Genomic DNA, 20,424 nt, shown 5'->3' with positions numbered 1-20,424 from the left:
TCTGATGGAAGGCATGACCAGTCTGCCTGCAGAGAGGAACGGAGAGGGTGAAAGGGGATATAGGAGGTAGGAAGGGGCATAGTGGTAAAGAGAGCGGTGGGTAAGGGCAAGGGTCTTGAATTTGATACAGGCAGGGAGAGAAAGCCAGTGTAGAGTCTAGTTAAGGTTCAAGAAACCTGAGTAATTAAGAGTTCAGCATAAACAAAATGCAGAAGAAACAATGGGAACAGAGGAACAGAGGAACACTGGGAAACGCTGCTTTAGGTGACAAATTCTGACAAAACTGCAACACTACTTCATCCATAGAACCTCCCCCCCCCCCCCACACACACACACACACTGAATTTCCAGTGAAAATACTCCTCAGACTAATACCCCAGGTGCAAATATACTACAGTGTTATTATAGTGCGTTCACTACAGTTCCTTACCATGGTATTTTTGCAGAAACAAGGGTAAGTATCCCCTTTAAGCCATCAGATCTGTTTTTTTAAATTTGTTTTTTTAATGTCAAGCTCAGGTTTTCTGCAAGTAAAAATAGTTTAAATGAAAGATTCATCTCCCATTTATTTATCCAGACTTTATTTTGACAGGTTTGTATTTGATAATAAAATAATATACAAAATATGAGAAATTTGAAGTGGGACATCATCATTATTATTATTATTATTATTACTATGTAAACATTGAGCAGATGCCTTTATCCCAGGTGACTTCCAGGGTTTGTCAAACAATAAAATACAATGTGCTATAAAAACACTTCCAGCATCACTTTTAGCATATTTAGGGTTAACTAAACATTATTGCTTAAGTAGGTGGGTGTATGTTGCCGACTCCTCATTTGTGAAAGACGTGTACATCAGCTCATTACTCACAACTCTAAGTATTTCAAAATAAAAACCTGATATTTTATAACTTAACTTGTGTTGTTTAACTAAGCCACATTACATCTTACTCTTATTAGGTCTGAAGTTATTGTTTATTGTGCTCGCTTTTATTGTATTGTAATTATTTAAATACTGTATCCATATATTGTAACAACTGTAAGTCACCCTGGACAGTTGTAAGTCTCCTGAGATAAAGGCATCTGTTAAACAGACCCGGGACAAATATAGTTGTATATGACAAATATAGCTGAAATATTTAAATATATATGCTCAAATAAATACATTTTGTTTTTAAATATTCAAATATGAATTATTAGAAAATTTTCATTTTGTTTTGCAGAAAACAAATACTACAGTAGAACCCTGTTTATGTGAGCCTCGATAATCTGGCTCTCCTTATAAACCGAATCACCGCTTTCCACCTAGCAGGCTGTAAATGCAGAAATGGTGTCTTCACGTCTGAAACGTGGTATAATGCCAGTGGCACGCACAAGCTTACATCAACAGTCATTGGCAAAGCAAAAAATCCACATGCGCCTAAGAATTCAAACATGAACAGTAGCCTACTCTGTTTCGTGATTTTTTTTCATATGTTTTTACCAAACATAAGGAATCATCTGATGTAAACAACATCACACAAACGCTATTATTCACCTGCTCACCCTGATAGCACTGCTTACCTCACAAGATGACACAATCTTATTTTTTTCTCTCTCCAGACATTACGTCTCTTGTGTAGCACATGGAGCTATGAGTGCTAGAAAGTCTAAATGGCACTATTCCCCTATTTCTTTTAACCAAGTACAGATGTCAAATCCACCCAACCACTGCTTACAGTACTTGAAGCAGCAGTCCGATACTGACCTATAATTATGTAGCAAGTCTTGCAATTAGTAAATTGTGGTTGAGGAGGATTTCAAATGAGGAGCATAATAAACTTGTTAATTTCAACAACCTCAAAAATTAGACTTGGGAATAAATATTATCTTGAATATTAAAATGTCAATGTCAAATACAAATGTAAGTGTGACTTACAATCGTATATTATTTGATGTCTTTGCACCCGAAAATAAAAATGTTTGATTTGATTGTAAATATTTCTACTAAAATATTAAAACGTTTACATTGATTGACAGTTTTAAAATATATGTACAAATAATGCATATTTATTTTAATAACTTCAAAACAGGATATTAAACCAGTCAACAGAGCTAAACGGTCACTACGTTTACAAGTTGTATTGGGAATACCGCGTATTCCGAGTATCCATTCCATGCCATGTAAATAGGGGATTCTGAAAATACATCCATATTTCTAGACTTTTCCGAGCTCCACAGTTGGAGCACAGAGTTCAGGTCACCGTCCTCCAGGAAATTGCAGGTGAGTTTAAGTACCGTTCACTTTCAGCAGAACTCTGTGGTTGCTTTAGTTTACTGTCCACTTTGTTTATGCATGTTTCCCCAAGACCGTCCAGCAGAGGCGCTGTCATGTCTGGTCCCTCAGGTAAGTAAGGTCCAGTGCTGCCCCCAGCGGATCAAGATGGTGTTACAAGCCAGGTGGTTATTTACTATGGGGTGCCATGTGTAAAAAAAAGTGTTAATATTTTATTAATATTTTTGATATATATATATATATATATATATATATATTTGTATTAATGTCTTTTTTTCCAGATTTAATTTAAATCTTGTATTTTTTCCCCAGATTTATAAATGTTGTGAAAATAAATACATATTTTTTTTTAAATGTGTAAATTCAGATATCATTTATAAATCTAGTTACAAGATTTAACATTTAGCTAAATGTTTAACTAAATATTAAATCTCTTAACAAGATTTAACATTTAGCTTGTAATGCTGAAATTTGCATATTTCCCAATTAGAATTACAAGAGCCAATCAAATCGCATGAAAGCACAAAGCAGGTGGAGCTCATTTGCATACAAACTCCAGCTTTACCTGGCCAGTTAAATATTTAGCTAAGTGTTAAATCTTGTTAAGTGATTTAAGATTTACTTAAATATTTAGCTAACTGTTTAATCTTATTAAGTGATTTAAGATTTAGTTATTATTTAGCTAAATGTTAAATCTTGCTAAGAGATTTAATATTTAGTTAAATATTTAACTAAATGTTTAAATATTGTAACTAGATTTATAAATTACATCTGAATGTACACATTTAAAAAAACAAGTTTATTTTAAACAACATTTATAATAGATCTGGGGAAAAAATACAACATTTAAGTTAAATCTGGGATACTACCAGCCTCCTTGGATAAAAGCAACTGTCCATAATTAAATAAAAATACACTTTTTCCATTGCACAGGTCATGGGTATTTATTTGCACACTGGCTATTCAGGCTTGTGTGCCATGTGACTAGTTTAAACTTCCCTGGGCCATCTGTGTATTTTTAATCCACACGAATTACAGCACTGCTTTAGCCAAATTAAATCACACAGTCCCAATACATACAGCTTTCACTCAAGCTTTGTTCTCACAGAATCCAGTACTCACACTCACCGTAGTCTTTGGCCTCTAGTAGTGGAATCTAAAGCTATGTTGTCACGAATCAATCCCTTTAATTTGGTTGCTCGCGTCTCCAAACACTGCACTTGCTTTCTTGACTTTTATTCTGAATGTGGAACTCAGCAGGTAATTACTTACATTATTTAATCAGTTACTTTGTTCTGCTTCTTCAGTATAGTATACCGTTAGTTTAACACTCTTTAGTTTAACACGGAGATCATTCTGCGCAGATTCTGTGCAGAATCTGACCAGTTTAGCCAATGGGTGCATTTACGGAGATCATTCTTAGAAGATCATTAGCTAAATTGGTCAGATTCTGCACTGAATCTGCATAGAATGATCTCCGTGAACACACCGGGCCCTAGTCTGCATCAAGTGGACTAAAATGGAGTCTAGCAAATCGTACAAATCTGTACTAAATTAATCCTGATTGCAGTGTACCAAACAGCTAATCCTGACAATTGGTTTAGCTAGTCTGAACAAGTGGAACAAGTTAGACTGGTAAATAAGTCATGAGTCAATGTTTTCAAATAATAGTTACTTTCTGCAATCTGTGTTTAATTATTTTCAATTATTTACAATTTGTATTTCATTATTTCCAAATAATAGTTACTTTTCACAAACCATATTTATAACTATATTTACCCCAGGTATGCTACTAAATGTATTAAATAATAATAATAATAATAATAATAATAATAATAATAATAATAATAATAATAATTAGGGGGTGTTATTATGCATGCTTGTGATGGGGTTCACCCTGCCCCTGTATTATTATTTGTATGTTTTGTATTATCATTATTATATTATTATGATTTATTGTATTACTATTGTTGCGGTGCGGACAAAAGCTGCTACCATTATGTGTTATTGTTTATGTGTGTTTCTAGAACCTCGTGAAGATGTGTGACTGATCAGCTACTGAGTATTTAATTAGCTGACCGTCGCGCATTATTTTTAAACTCGTGCAGACTCTGGCCGAGGGGTAATAAGATAATAACTAGCTAGTTAACTCCTCAGCCAGAATATAAAAGACCTGCAGATTGGCTGCACGGGGTTGAATGTTCAGATGAGGAATGAGAGCGAGAGCGAGAGGAGCGAGAGAGAAAATTAAAAAAAACTAAACAAAACATATACAGGATCAGTGAAGGCATTTGCCCAGCCTGACCTGTATTGGCTGTTCATTTTGTGTTCATGATTTGTTTTATTTATAATATTTATTTTGCTCTGTGAGCAGTGTTTTTGTGTTTAAACTTTTTGTTTTATTTTTTGTATTTAAAATAAAGATGGTGCAAACGCCATTGCACCCTACCTGCAGTATTTGTTTCAGTTCCTGCTTCTGGCCTGACTTCACCACACACCCCATCCTATCATAATGCTGTATGTGGGTCATATTGTTTTCATTGTGAGTCTATAATGAAGTATATTTGTTAAATTCCTTACTAAAACAAGCCAATCTTCTTATTCCTCAGCCATTGCCAATCCCCTGCAGCCTGAAACTCCAGCATGCCTCTGTTTGTGAACAAGAAGAAGATCGAGGATTTCGAAACGATTGAAGAATTTTGGGCAAAATATGGAGACGATTTGAGGGTATGTCTGTGTATTATTATTATTATTCATTATGCCAAGATAAATCAGGGTTAGAATGGAAAAGGAAAAAATGCATTTATTGAATTTGAAAGAATACGAATATATTACAGAAAATATTTTAGAATACATTAAATAGATAGATAGATAGATAGATAGATAGATAGGTAGATAGATTGATTCAAGTGTTGTCAAAAGTTTACATACCCCAATGTATGGAACTTTCCCTACATTGGGGTGTGTAAACATTTGAAGACAACTGTACAGTACAGTGCCCTGGGTCCGAGTGCATTGTGCGATACCCAAGATCGGCAACTTATAGGAAACCATAAGGCTACCGTTCACCAGTTTGTCATGCATGAAATAGTGAAATACTGCATTTCCCCTGGCAACATCGGGTAATTCAGCTAGCACAGTATATATACATGTACCTATATATACATGTACATAATTTATATATATATATATATAAACTGTAAAGAGAGCAATCTGATGAGTTGAATTGTTTTAAAAATATACGTGTTAACAGTCAGTTGTGTTTTGAAATATAAACTATGAAATCTACCAAGCTGAGATGTAATCCATCGAAAATCATGCCAAATACATGTTGTAATTTGAATGAATGTGCATTTGTTTAATGTGTTATGAAGAGGAAGATCTCTTGTTATTACTGCTGCTATTCCACATGTGAAAGCGCAGCATTTGGGTGCACTGCATACTAATAGAAAGAGCAGCGATAGGTGAATTTCAGGATCAGTGCAAGAAGTCAAATGAGATGGTGCCAGATTCAGACAGTATTCTTGTATTTTGATAACCCTATTTGAAAACCTGTTGAAGGTTGTTGGCTCCCAATTACACAGAAATAGAACCAACGACAGAGAGGTGGAGCAGAGATTGGTATCTGTATCCGGTCAGATATCTGTGTGTTTTGTAATACAAACTTCAAAATCAATGCAGTTGCAATCATTTTGTGTTCTGGTACAGACAATGAAACAGGTAACCGTCCTTGCATTGGCAATATAATAGGTTAAATTAATCAAAGGGAAACAAAATATCTGCATATCATATTGTTGGTTTGCCATGCTGGATCCATCTAAATGCTGAATTCCAGGAGCCAGACAAAGAACAGGACATTAAAAGTGTGAAAACCTATTATTATTTACGCACCATATCTTACATACAAACATTTCATTTTTTTTGGTTTGTTTTTTATTTTGAATTAATGTTAATGCTTCCGGACCAAAACATATCACTTTCCCAAGCACATTCCATAGTGCTGAAAGAACAGATCTCTGTGACAGTAGGCTATTGTATCAAGAAAAGCCTAGATAGATGGAGGATGCCGATATGAAATAGGAAATAACTCAAATTAAACATAAATAAGCTTTACAGTATCTGTACCAATCATGTAAGTAAATGTTTTTATTAATTTATTATTATTTAGATATTTAGCAGACACCTTTATCCAAGGCTACTTACAGGGTTTGTCAAACAATAAAAGTACCATAAAAACATTACAGTATAACAACCTCAACATCACTAGAACACATTCAGCCACACACAACAGTAAACTCTAAAAAGTACAGCGTAAATAAACAAACAAATAGAATAGAAAATAGAAAAGTATGCAAGCAGACTAAATAGGATAAGTGTGGTGGAAACAGGTGAGTTTTGAGGAGGCAGAAAGTAGTAAGACACGATGCAGTCCTGATGTTTAAAGGCATTTTCATAACATTAATACAATAACACAATACAGCTGTATTAACAGCACACAGACAGTGGAAACAAGAGGGAATACAGTACACAACCATAACACACAGATCGCTACAATATTAAACAACGGAGATGTTTGACATATACCATCATAATACGTAATACGATTGCTAAAGTAATATTTAAATAAGCACACTGTATTTAGATCTTTGATCGACATAACGGTAACTTAATAAACTTCAGATATTTCACAAAAATATTTCCCTCAGATTATTATAGGAAAACAGATACTTTAGCGTTGTTGAAAACATTAACGTTATCTAAATAACGGTGCATTTAAAATTGGCTGTGTGTTTATGTTTTGTGTACTGTATTCCCTCTTGTTTCCACTGTCTGTGCTGTTAATACCGCTGTATTGTGTTCCTCTCCCCCCACCCGTCTGCATTACCTGTTTGCTGGTTCACTCTTTCCCTGTGGCTGTGCGAGCTATCCTGCACGTCCCTGTCATTGGCTGTGAGTTGAGTGTGCCCATTGGTCCTGGTGTACGGCTGGAGACCAATGGGATAGCTGTTCGCTCCGACACTCGATTAGCATAAAGGGACGGGGCTGTGTTATAAAAGGGGCGTTCTAGAGCAAGCAGTGAAGCGGCTAGAGCAGTGAACGTTACAGGGTGTCTAGAGGCGGCGTCTGAAAAAAGCGTTGAACCTGAAAGCCACGTGTTGTCTCCTTCTCTTCTGCCTACTGCGTGAAACGCTACAGTATATCATGGCCTAATACAGTAGACCTGACTGAGTGACAAAGCCTCATAACTAAATATTATTACACACGTTTTGGGTGTTGACAAAGTCATACTGCCGATATCATTTTATCGATTACAATTAAACCATTGGTTTAATCAGATTGGATGCTTTTTTTTTTTTTTTTTTTTTTTCAGTTTTAATGTTTTGGTCATTCCCTTAATGAGCTTACCTTCTCTGACAGTCTCGTCTCCCCCTGTCCGCGATATTTTTCTGTTCTCATTATTATTATTTGTTTATTTAGCAGATGCCTTTATCCAAGGCGACTTACAGAGACTAGGGTGTGTGAACTATGCATCAGCTGCAGAGTCACTTACAATTACGTCTCATCCGAAAGACGGAGCACAAGGAGGTTAAGTGACTTGCTCAGGGTCATACAATGAGTCAGTGGCTGAGGTGGGATTTGAACTGGGAACCTCCTGGTTACAAGCCCTTTTCTTTAACCACTGGACCACACAGCCTCCTTTTCTAGTGGCAGCTGTCATCAGCCCTTGATTCAATTTGCACAAAATGTGATGATAATTTGCCCTGAACTGATGCTGCATCTGGCTGTTTGTGTGTTTGGTGGCTAACTTACCACTGTAAAGAATATAGCATTGTGAGTGTATCTGTTATAAAATACACACGACCGTGAACGGTAACATTTATTATAAACTTTTAGAAGTTAAAAAAAACAACCAGATATTAACTTACTCAATCTGTTTATAGAAGCGTTGGATTTTGAAATTATAAATGTAGTAGTTGCTTCTAATAGGTTCCTGTATGGATGGGATTTAAAAAAAAATGTATGGATGGGATTTATGTCGTTTAAATTAAATGTACCTGATATTCTGACATTCAGAATCTTTAAACTGCGTAATGAATATTTGCTTCTCATTGATCAGTTTCCCTAGTTACGGCATGCGCAGTGCCAAAATCGGATTAAAAATCGGCTCAGTGGAGCCTGCTCATGATCCGTTCAGTACAACGCCTTCTCAAGGTCCGGCTCCAGTGAGCCCGGATCCGATCCTGTTTTTTGATATCTTTGAATCTTCTGCCTCCACAGCGGACTGAGTGCTGTTGTCCTTTCAGCATCACAAACTGAAGCCTACGGAAATCATTACATTTTTTTCTACTACAAATGTTGTTAATTCATAATGATTACAGAAATATAAATATGTTTTAATACCCCATTCGGCAACTTGCTTATTAATAAAATATGCCAATATCTATACTGACAGTTCCTGTTGATACCCATTCCCCTGAAATACAATTAATCAAGAAACATTTCAGCACCTTCAGCATCTTATTGTAATCAATGTGGACATTGCCAGAGAAAGTAACACTGCAATTACTAAACAATCCTTGGAGGATTTAATCAAATTTACAGTGAATACTTTGTTTTGCAGGATGCAGCAGAAAAATTCAAACAGATGAAACCAGAGACAGAAAAATTGAAGTTACTTTACGTCTCTCAAAGGGAGTATGCAACAATTGATTGGGGCACAGGTAGGCCAGATCAAATATAGTTTCAAACTAATATTTCTTTTTTCTCTGGAAAGAACTGAGACTCTGTGTGACTGAGAACAAAAACACTGCCCAAATGAATTTGCATATGAGTTGTAAATGAAATTAGGTTTTGTAAACTTTGGACGACAACTGTATACACACACACACACACACACACGGTATAAATCTATTCTCCAGCAGCTTACACGATTACATTTTTATTAAGAAGGTACACTGCCAAATACAGCAAACAAATGTTTCTACATATCTTCCTCTGAGTTCCTGGTAAGTGACACTTTTGTTAACTCCTCAGAGCCTTTTGAGAATCGTAGTTCATCATGGTGATGTCGCAGCGCTGTTATGGGCACATGCTGTAAAAACAAACACGCCGCAGTGATGACGCAGCGCTGTTATGGGCATGCACTGTAATGGTTGGTGCTTTAATAGGCCCTGCGGTGATGTTGGTGCGGTCTTGGCCTTGCGGTTATGTCATGTAACCATGTTATATCTATCCAGCTAATTAAATAATTAGACCAATTAAGACACTGAGGACTTGGGTGGAATGAAAACCAGCAGACACTGCAGCTCCTCCAGGAACTGAGTTGGAGACCCCTGCCTGAGCCATCAGTTAACTCGGTGACACTTTAGTTTAGGGCAGAGGAGCCCAACCCCAGTCCTGGAGGGCCGCAGGGTCTTCTGGTTTTCGCTCCACCTGTCCTTAATTACCTAATTATCTGCTTAAATGGACAAGCTGAAGCCTTTCCCCAGCTCTTAAGCAGCTGGCGATTTAAGAGAGCTAGAAAACCTGCTGGACTGGAGGGGTTGTTTTGTCTTCGGCTGTGTAGTTCACTCAGACTGCTCCAGTAAAATGCCCAGCTGTATAAATGAGTACAAATTAGGACAGCAGTGTGGAGTAATGGTTAGGGCTCTGGACTCTTGACCGGAGGCTGGTGGGTTCAACCCCAGGTGGGGGACACTGCTGTTGTACCCTTGAGCAAGTTACTTTACCTAGATTGCTCCATTAAAAACCCAACTGTATAAATGGGTAATTGTATGTAAAAAATAATGTGATATCTTGTAACAATTGTAAGTCACCCTGGGTAAGGGCGTCTGCTAAAAAATAAATAATAATAATAATAATAATAATAATAATAATAATAACAAATATAAGTCGCTTAGGATAAATATAATAAATTAACAATAATTATGCAAAACTTGTTTCTCCAAAATGCCTACTGTAACTGTAAGCTTGGGTACACAAGAACACTCACACATTTTTTAATCTTTGCAGATCATATCAATGCGATTGGAAGTGATGAGGCGACAACCTGCCATGTGATTGTTCTCCGTTTCCAAGGTAGACTATTCGATAACTAATGTAATTAATGTAATGGCTGCAAATTCTAATGTATTTCCTATTACCACAGGAATAATACATGGATATCTCATGCACTTCCTTTAAGTTCTGATGCTGATCACAGGTATAAGGGATAAAGTTAGTGTTAGGGGTCAGGGGTTTGGAATAGGGTTACAGACTGGAGTTAGGGATAGGTTTACACACTGGGGTTGGGGTCAGGGTTAGGAATAGGGTTACACACTGGGGTTGGGGTCAGGGTTAGGAATAGGGTTACACACTGGGGTTGGGGTCAGGGTTAGGAATAGGGTTACACACTGGGGTTGGGGTCAGGGTTAGGAATAGGGTTACACACTGGGGTCAGGGTTATAGAGCTTATACGTGTGCTCAACATCGGCACTCCGAGGAAGCGCATGAGATGTGTGTTATTCTGGTGGTATTCAGTCAGAAATACATTAGGAATTTTAAAGTGTTACCTATACACTAATTATACTCTTGAGTGTAACACCTTTAAAGGGAAGAAATGAACTTGTAAATTAAGCTTTACCCCTTTGCTAAATATTGTTGCTTCTACTCTGTGCAGCAATACTCTCTCCCGATCAAATCAGTAACATTGCTCAGCTGTTCAGGAATAGGGAACTGCTGATCAGTAACATTTCATTAATAAACTTATATGAAGAATACTTCATTAATCAGCATACCAGCAGTTATTTGGATGAATATTGGTGCTTAATTACCGTGCAAAGCAAACCAGTAATACTGATCAGCTGTTATGTATTCTTGCCTCCAATCAGACCGAGTGACCAGCTGATCAATGTTACTGATTTGATCGGAGAGGTATTTGAGGTCATAGGGCAATTTAATATTAACTGACAGAAGAAAAAGAGGGGATTTTAACATGTAAGTGGTGGAAAAAAGAAAGATAAAATAAACATTATTATTATTAGTAGTAGTAGTATTATTGTCATTGCTGTGCTGGGTATAAGCAACAATATTCAATTCAGCAAAGGTGTAATGCTTAATTTACCCGTTCATTTGTTTCTGTATAAACTAAGAGTAGGAATGCAAGACATTGGCAGAATAAAATGAGCACCGGTGAAACATTGACAGTAATTATTACTATTTAGACATTTAGCATATGTCTTTACAGTATGCATGAATAACTGAAGAAACCCTACAAAATTGTGAATATTTTCACCCAAAATTATATTTTCTTCAAGGTGATTTTTTTTTAAATATACTTTTATTAAGCTGTGGCAATTAAGGAGTGAAATAGGTTGCTCTCTCTTTCTATTATAATCCATTTGGTCCTGACTTAACAGTGACTTCAAACACCAGGTGCATCCCTCCATAATGAGACATGATTGTGTAAATAGCCAATAGCATAAATAGCCAATAGCTGGTGTGCTGATTAGTTAATTATGTTTCAGATCAGTTTTGTTAGAGTGACTTGATTGACATCTTGAGTTTTTGGACTGAGGTTTTGCCGCACGGAAGCCAAACCACGCTTTTTCATATGACTTCACATGCTGCTGCACTAACAGGCCCTCCATGTGCAGCCACACTGGAGCTATGGTGGAGTTAAAACTTTTAAGTGTAAGATGTTGTCAGAACATTAACAGAGAAAAGAGAAAAAATGAGGGTAGGGCAATGTAACACAATGTAACATAACGTAACACAACGTTAACATGATATTTTTTTTTTAGAAACTGCCCTTTAAAAAAAAAAGATTTGACTATTTGTGAATAAGTATTTTTCTGGCATCTCTTCAAAAAGCGTAATGAAGGTTGGATTCTTGTCTTTTCAGGCACTAGCATTGTCAGCCTCGGTCACATTGATGGCAGCAAAGTTGGCGTTGGTGTGAAAGGCATGCTCAATGAAATGAAGGCTGCTCTTTGCAAAGGCAGCGTGGACAAGAGTATCCAGTACCCCAGGTAAGTTTCTGTTAATGCACAGTCTAAATATGCTCAGTTCTTGTGCCAAATTAATAATTGGGGTCAGCATCACCAGATCTGTTCCTAATTTAGTTTGAACAAAAACGGTTGCTATATTTGACATCTTTAACCACCATCTTGCAATTTATCTCATTGCTGACACTTCTATATATAAAAATATTAGAGCGGTGGATGTTGTTGTGATAAGTTTTACATCCAACTAAAAATGTTACCTTCCTGAAATTTTGCACGTATATACTGTTAATTTTGCTTCTAAACAAATGGTAGATGGGTTTCCAAGTTGCATATCTGGTAAAGGCCTCCTCAACGGAGTGCAAGATGCATCCCTATAGGCGAGAGGGAGTTGGTCTCAAATCACGCCTATGTCAATGCCCACTTAGGCTGGTAGGCAGGGCTCCCTCGGTTCATAGAGCTCAAGCAACTTCTCTGGCTCTCTCTCGGGCACCTGCAGGTTCAGGGTGTTAGCAGTTCCAGCTGTATCAAACCCTCCTGACAATGTGCTAGCTGGGCTGTGGGCGCTCTGGGCGTGCAGTGCGAAAAATAGCAGCCGGCTTTGACAACGTATCAGAGGACGCCTGCATGTGTGTGTGCTTTCTCTCAGGTTGATGCGATGAACCAGGTTGAATTAGCCATTCCAAATTGTGGTGAAAAGGGGGGGGGGGGGGGGGGTAATTGCAGATTCTAAATAAAAGCCACTGTGAGCCACTGTTAAAAAGGATCACGGGAAACATAGTGTGTGCCTGTGTGCTTATTTGCAAAACGCTGTCTGATAGTGCGGATACAAACCGGCCAATGTTAATCAGATACCAATCAATCAATTAAAGTTTTTCTAATTTGTGCTCATACTCATTTTCTCAAAATCTTAATAACAATACGGCCAAATTGAGTGGTAATCAATGGCTGTGTTTACATGCTGGTAGGTGGTACGGCTGGATTGCAATTTTAGAGTATAGTGGTTAATACTGTACTAATTTAACAATTCCTGCTTTGGACCTTTATGTTGTGTTGATTTGTGTTTAATGTGTATTCAGACATGAACTAAAACTATTTCAAACTGTAACCAGCCATACCACCTGAAATATGTATCTACTGTCATGACTTATTTACCAGGATGTAAACACAGCCATTATCATTATTTACCCTTTCATTTTTTAACAATTGTTTTTTATTTGTTTTCCAGAAAATAAAGTAATACAAGTACAAATGAATATAAACAAATAATGGGAGCTCAAAAACAGACAAAGTTCAACAGTAACAGGAATACAAAATAATAATAATAATAATAATAATAATAAAAATAATAATAATAATAATAATAATAAATTATATGTATGCATACATGTACACAAAATAATAATAGTAATAATAGTCTATCCATACTAGGGCATTGTGAGGCGTGTGAGTTTTAATGGAATGTCCAGAGTATTAATGGAATGTCCAGTCAGCAATTTACGTGTAACCAAAATATGTTTATTGTTTTTGTTACACGATAAAAAATAAAAGAATGGTGTGAGGGAGGGAGGGGGGTGCTGGAACAAATAACGAAAAGAATGGAGGGTCAGTCGTTTCTCAGTCCTCTTGAAGATATCCCAAACATGAAACGGATAAACAAAAGATAGACGTTATTTGTATTCCAAAACACAGTGACAAGAAACTAAAAACCAAAACAAACTGTACTGTGTCTCTCCCTCAAGCCCAATAATCCCGCCTATGTTTTCAAGGACCAACCAGGAACACAGTAGTGCATTTCCTTTAGTATGCAAAGCCCCTCCCCTGTAGTGAGTGGAACACCAATCCCAAACTGACAAGTGTCCTTACAACTCACTTGACTTGAGTGACCGGGATTTACATACTCGCACTTCCGTCCCTCACCAAGGTGATGTCCCTCAAAGATGACTTTTGTCATGATCACGAGACCTTGGTAAGGGAAGTCCCGAGTTAGCTTGATACCTTCTACTGTCGGGAGGCTGAATTACAGACCGAAACCCCTTTGACTCATCACAGGCACTGGTTTGGACATTCTGATCCAAAGGGAAATGTGTGTCAGTGTGCCACCCCCCATACAAGTACTTACCAGGCAGCCCTGCAGTGTGTCTGAGTCCAGACTTCATAGTCATACATCTGCTGTTCAAAATACCTTCACTAACCAATGACCTCTACTAATGATTCATTATGTGTTCTTAACAAGAAAACTAGTTTCCATATATAACAGTTTGTAATTGCCTGTATCAAATTCAAGACCCATGTCCTTCCCCAGAGATCAGAGGATGGGGAGGAGGAGGAAGGGAATTAAAGGAGGTTGGATTTTGAGAGGTTAAGTTTGAGGTGATGCAAGTGCATCCAGGAGGAGATAGCAGACAGACTGGTAGTGATACAGGAGGGGATGTTGGGGTGAGGGGGGGTGAGGGGGGGGGGGGGGAAGGAGAGGAAGACCTGAGCATCATCTGCATAGAAATAGTATGAAAAACCATAGGATGCGAGGAGGGGGGATGTAATGAGAGAACAGGAGAGGATCCAGGACAGATCCTTGGGGGACCCCTGTCACAAGAGACTGTGAGTGGTGGAGGTTATATTAAAAGTCATCTGGATACATTGCAAGCCCAGTGCATGAACGATCGACTTACAGGAGTCCAAAACATCTTTATGTCCTTCGAAACAGCAGGGCAGCAGTGTGGAGTAGTGGTTAGGGCTCTGGACTCTTAACTGGAGGGTCGTGGGTTCAATCCCCGGTTGGGGACACTGCTGCTGTACCCTTGAGCAAGGTCCTTTACCTAGATTGCTCCAGTAAAAATCCAACTGTATAAATGGGTAATTGTATGTAAAAATAATGTGATACCTTGTAACAATTGTAAGTCGCCCTGGATAAGGGCGTCTGCTAAGAAATAAATAATAATAAATATTATTATTTATTATTATTCAAATTTGCGCTGTTACTGGGTGTCCATCATCGATTTTGGTTAGTTGGGGGATCGTTGCACACCCTAATATGCATTAGCCACAGCCTCAAATCAGCCCATTTTTCGAGGGCAGACACTATTGTGGGCAGATGTTATGCAGTAGCGTTTGCATACTGTTGACACATTTCACTTTACAGAATAGAGCCCATTGTATGTTATTGTTTGACAAACCTTGTAAGTCCTCCTTGGATAAAAGGCATCTGTTAAATGTCTGAATAATAATAATAATAATAATAATAATAATAATAATAATAATAATAATAATAATAATAATAATAATAATAATACCATTGCTTTTGTCCACAGTGTGGATTTGTACATGGCAGGGGGATTCTGTGATAACAAAAGGACTTCTCAAAGCAACACCATGAAGCTGCTTCGTAAGTCGACTCTAGCTTTATGTCCCTGTCAATCTGAAGTTCAACAGCCGCTTCATATGGGCAACTCAAATCAGAACTGTCATTCCCTAAGCACAACAAAGGGCTGGTTTCACCGACCCCGATTAGCAGCAGTCCTCGATTTTTCTTACCTAAATTAACAATGGGGTGGTCCAAGATCAGTGCTAAATCAGGGGCTGTGAAAACCACTGGTATCCAAAAGAGTGACAGGGTCATTGTAATTAAAAATGTTAGTGTTACAATTGGAATTGAGCCCAGTTTGTTCCAATTATCCACATCTTTGTATAAAGAAATGTCTCGGATTTCTTAATCTTAAAAGTATTTTTCAAGTCCGTTCTGTGGCCCATAGGGTCTGATTTTACAGCTTCTAATTTTAAATGACCATCATTGACCTGTGGGGACTTGTTTATTTGTTTTAGTTTTCTTTAAATATTTATATTTTCTTCCAATATTTAATGTATTTTCCTTGAGGTTCACATGACTTAATTCTAAAGTGATACAACCCAGAATGCTGGAATTTTTTGTTTAGTAAGAACATAAGAACATAAGAACGTTTACAAATGAGAGGAGGCCATTCAGCCCATCTTGTTCGTTTGGTTGTTAGTAGTTTATTGATCCCAGAATCTCATCAAGCAGCTTCTTGAAGGATCCCAGGGTGTCAGCTTCAACAACATTACTGGGGAGTTGGTTCCAGACCCTCACAATTCTCTGTGTAAAAAAGTCCCTCCTATTTTCTGTTCTGAATGCCCCTTTATCTAATCTCCATTTGTGACCCCTGGTCCTTGTTTCTTTTTTCAGGTCAAAAAAGTCCCCTGGGTTGACATTGTCTATACCTTTTAGGATTTTGAATGCTTGAATCAGATCGCCTCGTAGTCTTCTTTATTCAAGACTGAATAGATTCAATTATTTTAGCCTGTCTGCATACGACATGCCTTTTAAACCTGGGATAATTCTGGTTGCTCTTCTTTGCACTCTTTCTAGAGCAGCAATATCCTTTTTGTAACGAGGTGACCAGAACTGAACACAATATTCTAGGTGAGGTCTTACTAATGCATTGTAAAGTTTTAACATTACTTCCCTTGATTTAAATTCAACACTTCTCACAATATATCCGAGCATCTTGTTAGCCTTTTTTATAGCTTCCCCACATTGTCTAGATGAAGACATTTCTGAGTCAACATAAACTCCTAGGTCTTTTTCATAGATCCCTTCTTCAATTTCACTATCTCCCATATGATATTTATAGTGCACATTTTTATTGCCTGCATGCAATAAATTACACTTTTCTCTATTAAATTTCATTTGCCATGTGTCTGCTCAATTCTGAATGGTGTCTAGATCATTTTGAATGACCTTTGCTGCTTCAACAGTGTTTGCCACTCCTCCTATTTTTGTGTTGTCTGCAAATTTAACGAGTTTGCTTACTATACCAGAATCGAAATCATTACTGTAGATTAGGAATAGCAGAGGACCTATTACTGATCCCTGTGGTACACCACTGGTTACCTCACTCCATTTTGAGGTTTCTCCTCTAATCAACACTTTGTTTTCTACATGTTAACCACTCCCTAATCCATGTGCATGCATTTCTTTGAATCCCTACTGCGTTCAGTTTGAGAATTAATCTTTTGTGTGGGACTTTGTCAAAAGCTTTCTAGAAATCTAAATAAACCATGTCGTATGCTTTGCAATTATCCATTTTCAATGTTGCATCCTCAAAAAAGTCAAGTAGGTTAGTTAGACACGATCTCCCTTTCCTAAAACCATGATGGCTGTCTCCCAGGATATTGTTACCATAAAGGTCATTTTCCATTTTGGATCTTATTATAGTTTCCATAAGTTTACATATAATAGAAGTCAGGCTTATTGGTCTGTAGTTACCTGGTTTGGTTTTGTCTCCCTTTTTGTGGATCGGTATTACGTTTGCTATTTTCCAGTTTTTCGGTACAACCCCTGTGTCAAGAGACTGTTGCGTGATCTTGGTTAGCGGTTTGTAAATAACTTCTTTCATTTCTTTGAGTACTATTGGGAGGATCTCATCTGGCCCAGGGGATTTGTTTATTTTAAGAGCTCCTAGTCCCTTTAACACTTCTGCCTCTGTTATGCTAAAGTTATTTAAAATTGGATAGGAACAGGTCGACAATAAGAAAATAAAAATGACTGGGAGAGCACTTTCCAGCAGGTAGCGCATTTCATTTTGACATGAAAGAGAACTACTTCTCTTACTGCTCTTTCAGGATGCAATGTGTCAGACGTCAGATCCATCTCAGATGCAAGTGCAGTGGAAAGACAGCTTGCATAGCCATAAGGGTATCTGAAATGATAACAGAGGGAAAAAAACATATGTATGCTTCTACAAATGTGTATTTAGTCTTTCTGTGCTTTTCCATTTGTTTTTGTTTGCAGAGTTCTTTATGAAGCAGGAAATCAACATTCACATTCAGTTGGCTTGCGTGTCAGATAAAAATCACATAGCAGTTACATTTATTGGAAATGGCTCTCTTTCTTTTTCTCTTTCCTCAGTGAATATCTAATTATTTAAAGAACTTGCCCGCAGCCTGATCTCAGAGGCTAAGCAGGGCTGGGCCAGGTCAGTACTTGGATGGTAGGGAAAAACAGATTGCTGTGTGCAGTGGTGTTGGTGGACCAGTAGGTGGCACTCTTCCCTCTGGACCAGGAATTCCCAAACCAATGCCTCAGTAGTGTCACAGGGACACTGTTCTGTATGTCAGAGACGTTAAACTCTCTGTGGTCATTAAAAATCAAATTTCAAGAAGAGTAGGGATGCTAACTCTAACCCTGGTGTCCTGGCTAAAATCCCAACTCACCAATAACTGCTTCCCCATATTCTTCCACTCCCCTTCATCCAGTTGTACTGCTTACTTAATCATTGTTTTGTTTAATAATTTATTAACATGTTCTTTATTAAAAGTGACATTCATATAATCTACAAATTCAGGTTATCACAACGTTGTCACAAAGTGGGCTATAATGTTGGTTTTAAATTTAGTGACATAACCTCTATTTCGCAATGCTAATCTGTATGACATAACATTAAGAACTGTAAAAGCCTAGCTCTATATAGAGAAATAGTACAAGAGAATTATTCGTTATGTTAACTCTACAAAAAAAAAACTTTCTTCTGTCACTTTCAGTTATTGATAGCCTACACATTTTATTACTTATTTAATAAAAAGTGTGGGGCAGTCTTCCATCGCGGACTGGGTCAATTTAGGGTTAAAAAATATGTGTGTCTGTGGCATTGCAAAATAGAGGTTATGTCACTAAATTTAAAACCAAGATTACAGCTCACTTTGTGACAGTTGTGATAACATGAATTTGTAGATCAGTTATAATTCTCTCAGATCAGCCAATAAACACAAATATACAGAACACAAATAACATTGAACTGATCAGGCTTAAAGTCTCAGACGGAAGATAAGCCAATAAACATAAATTACAGAAAACAACAAAAGAAAAAAACAATAGAACCAGCAATAATTTCAAGATGGCCTATGTAGTGCTCTACCCATAGGGGGCATAAGGCCATATAACCAAAAGAAAAACAAAATCCCCTCTCTCGAGTTGCTAACTTTGTTTGCTTTCATTTTCTCAGGAGCTAAACAAAGTAACAGAGCTCAAACGGTACATACAGTCCCTCAATCGTGCACCAAACAATTGACGTTCAGTCTTATCCATGGCATTTAACACGGTCACAGAAATAAATCCAGCAACCGATGCTTTCTGTACAGAATAGGAAAATCAAAATAAATTTTCAAACCAGATCCCCGGCTCCTGGTATTGACCTTGTCCGGTTAATAAAGTGGTGCAGTTTCCTTGATCCTCACAAAAGATGAATCCGTGGGAGCTTTTTACTGTCCTTTCTCCTAAATCGTCCAAGGAAAGGGGAAGTGAAAGCACCAGTTTCCCTCAACCTCCTTGCCGCATGTTTCTTTGTTGGTTGTGACCTTTCGTGATAGTAGAAATCGAACTTTGGCTGAGCTCAGAGAAAGTGTTAATGCACTAGCTAGATAGAGTAATGTGGCGGAGTGTCCCACCCCTATATTTATATGGGCACTGTTTATTATTATTTGGATTATTGTTTGCGGCGAGGATAAAAGCGCTGCGTATTTGTTATTGTTTTTGTATTTTTAAAAACCCAGTGAGGATGCGTGACTGATCAGCTAGTGATTTATTTAGTTAGCTGACAGTCACGCATCCTTATTAAACTTGTGCAGACGGTGACCATCTCCCGAGTTAATTCATTGATTAATTGTTGCTAATCGGAAGATGGTCACTGTATATAAACCTGCAGCTCTCTACCCTCAGCGGAGAGCATATTAGGAGTGAGAGCGGAGAGAGCAAACTAAACTTAAAAATAACTGCGGAGCGTGCTGGTTTACACCAGCACGATACTTATTTGTTTATTTGTTTGGCCCTTGTGCCTTTTTGTTTGTTGTTTGTTTAAATCTTTTGTTTATTCATTTAATAAATATGCTGAGCGCCGTAGCGTTCAGCTTCACCACCGCCATTCCATCCGTTCATTGCCTTTGTTTACTTCCTGGTCCGTGACATCACTACCCACACGTCACTGCAACAACAGCTCGGCCACAAGTAACAATAATAATAAAAAAAAAAAACTAAACTCGAGGAGGGATATTTAAAGAAACCAAAAAACAAACAAGGCACATTGCAGGCTGTAAAGACACACAGTCACTCAAGCAGCAGGCAGAACGATTAGACCAAGTGCAGACATGTTA

The 20,424-nt window shown here is 37.6% G+C and overlaps 1 protein-coding gene across 1 annotated transcript; it reads left to right on the top strand.

Moving 5' to 3' along the window:
• Window positions 1-4,503: 4,503 nt before the first annotated feature.
• On the top strand, window positions 4,504-19,287 carry LOC131723077 (protein N-terminal asparagine amidohydrolase-like). Its single transcript, XM_059016414.1, has 8 exons — window positions 4,504-4,795; window positions 4,888-5,005; window positions 8,901-9,000; window positions 10,292-10,357; window positions 12,162-12,288; window positions 15,573-15,646; window positions 18,071-18,119; window positions 19,281-19,287. The coding sequence occupies exons 2-8, from the start codon at window positions 4,922-4,924 to the stop codon at window positions 19,285-19,287; spliced, it is 507 nt and encodes a 168-aa protein (XP_058872397.1). The 5' UTR covers window positions 4,504-4,795; window positions 4,888-4,921.
• The last annotated feature ends 1,137 nt before the right edge of the window (window positions 19,288-20,424 follow it).

Source organism: Acipenser ruthenus, chromosome 53, assembly GCF_902713425.1.
Source record: "Acipenser ruthenus chromosome 53, fAciRut3.2 maternal haplotype, whole genome shotgun sequence".
NCBI classification, from domain to species: Eukaryota; Metazoa; Chordata; class Actinopteri; order Acipenseriformes; family Acipenseridae; genus Acipenser; species Acipenser ruthenus.
Note: the sequence above shows the minus strand (reverse complement) of the source record. Positions and strands in the feature narration are given on the sequence as shown.

Bases quoted from the DNA above. Each gene is read 5' to 3' on its own strand.
- LOC131723077 (XM_059016414.1), top strand. From the start codon at position 4,922: ATGCCTCTGTTTGTGAACAAGAAGAAGATCGAGGATTTCGAAACGATT. The intron at 5,006-8,900 runs GTATGTCTGTGT...TTTGTTTTGCAG, and splicing joins AATATGGAGACGATTTGAGG to GATGCAGCAGAAAAATTCAA. The intron at 10,358-12,161 runs GTAGACTATTCG...TTGTCTTTTCAG, and splicing joins GATTGTTCTCCGTTTCCAAG to GCACTAGCATTGTCAGCCTC.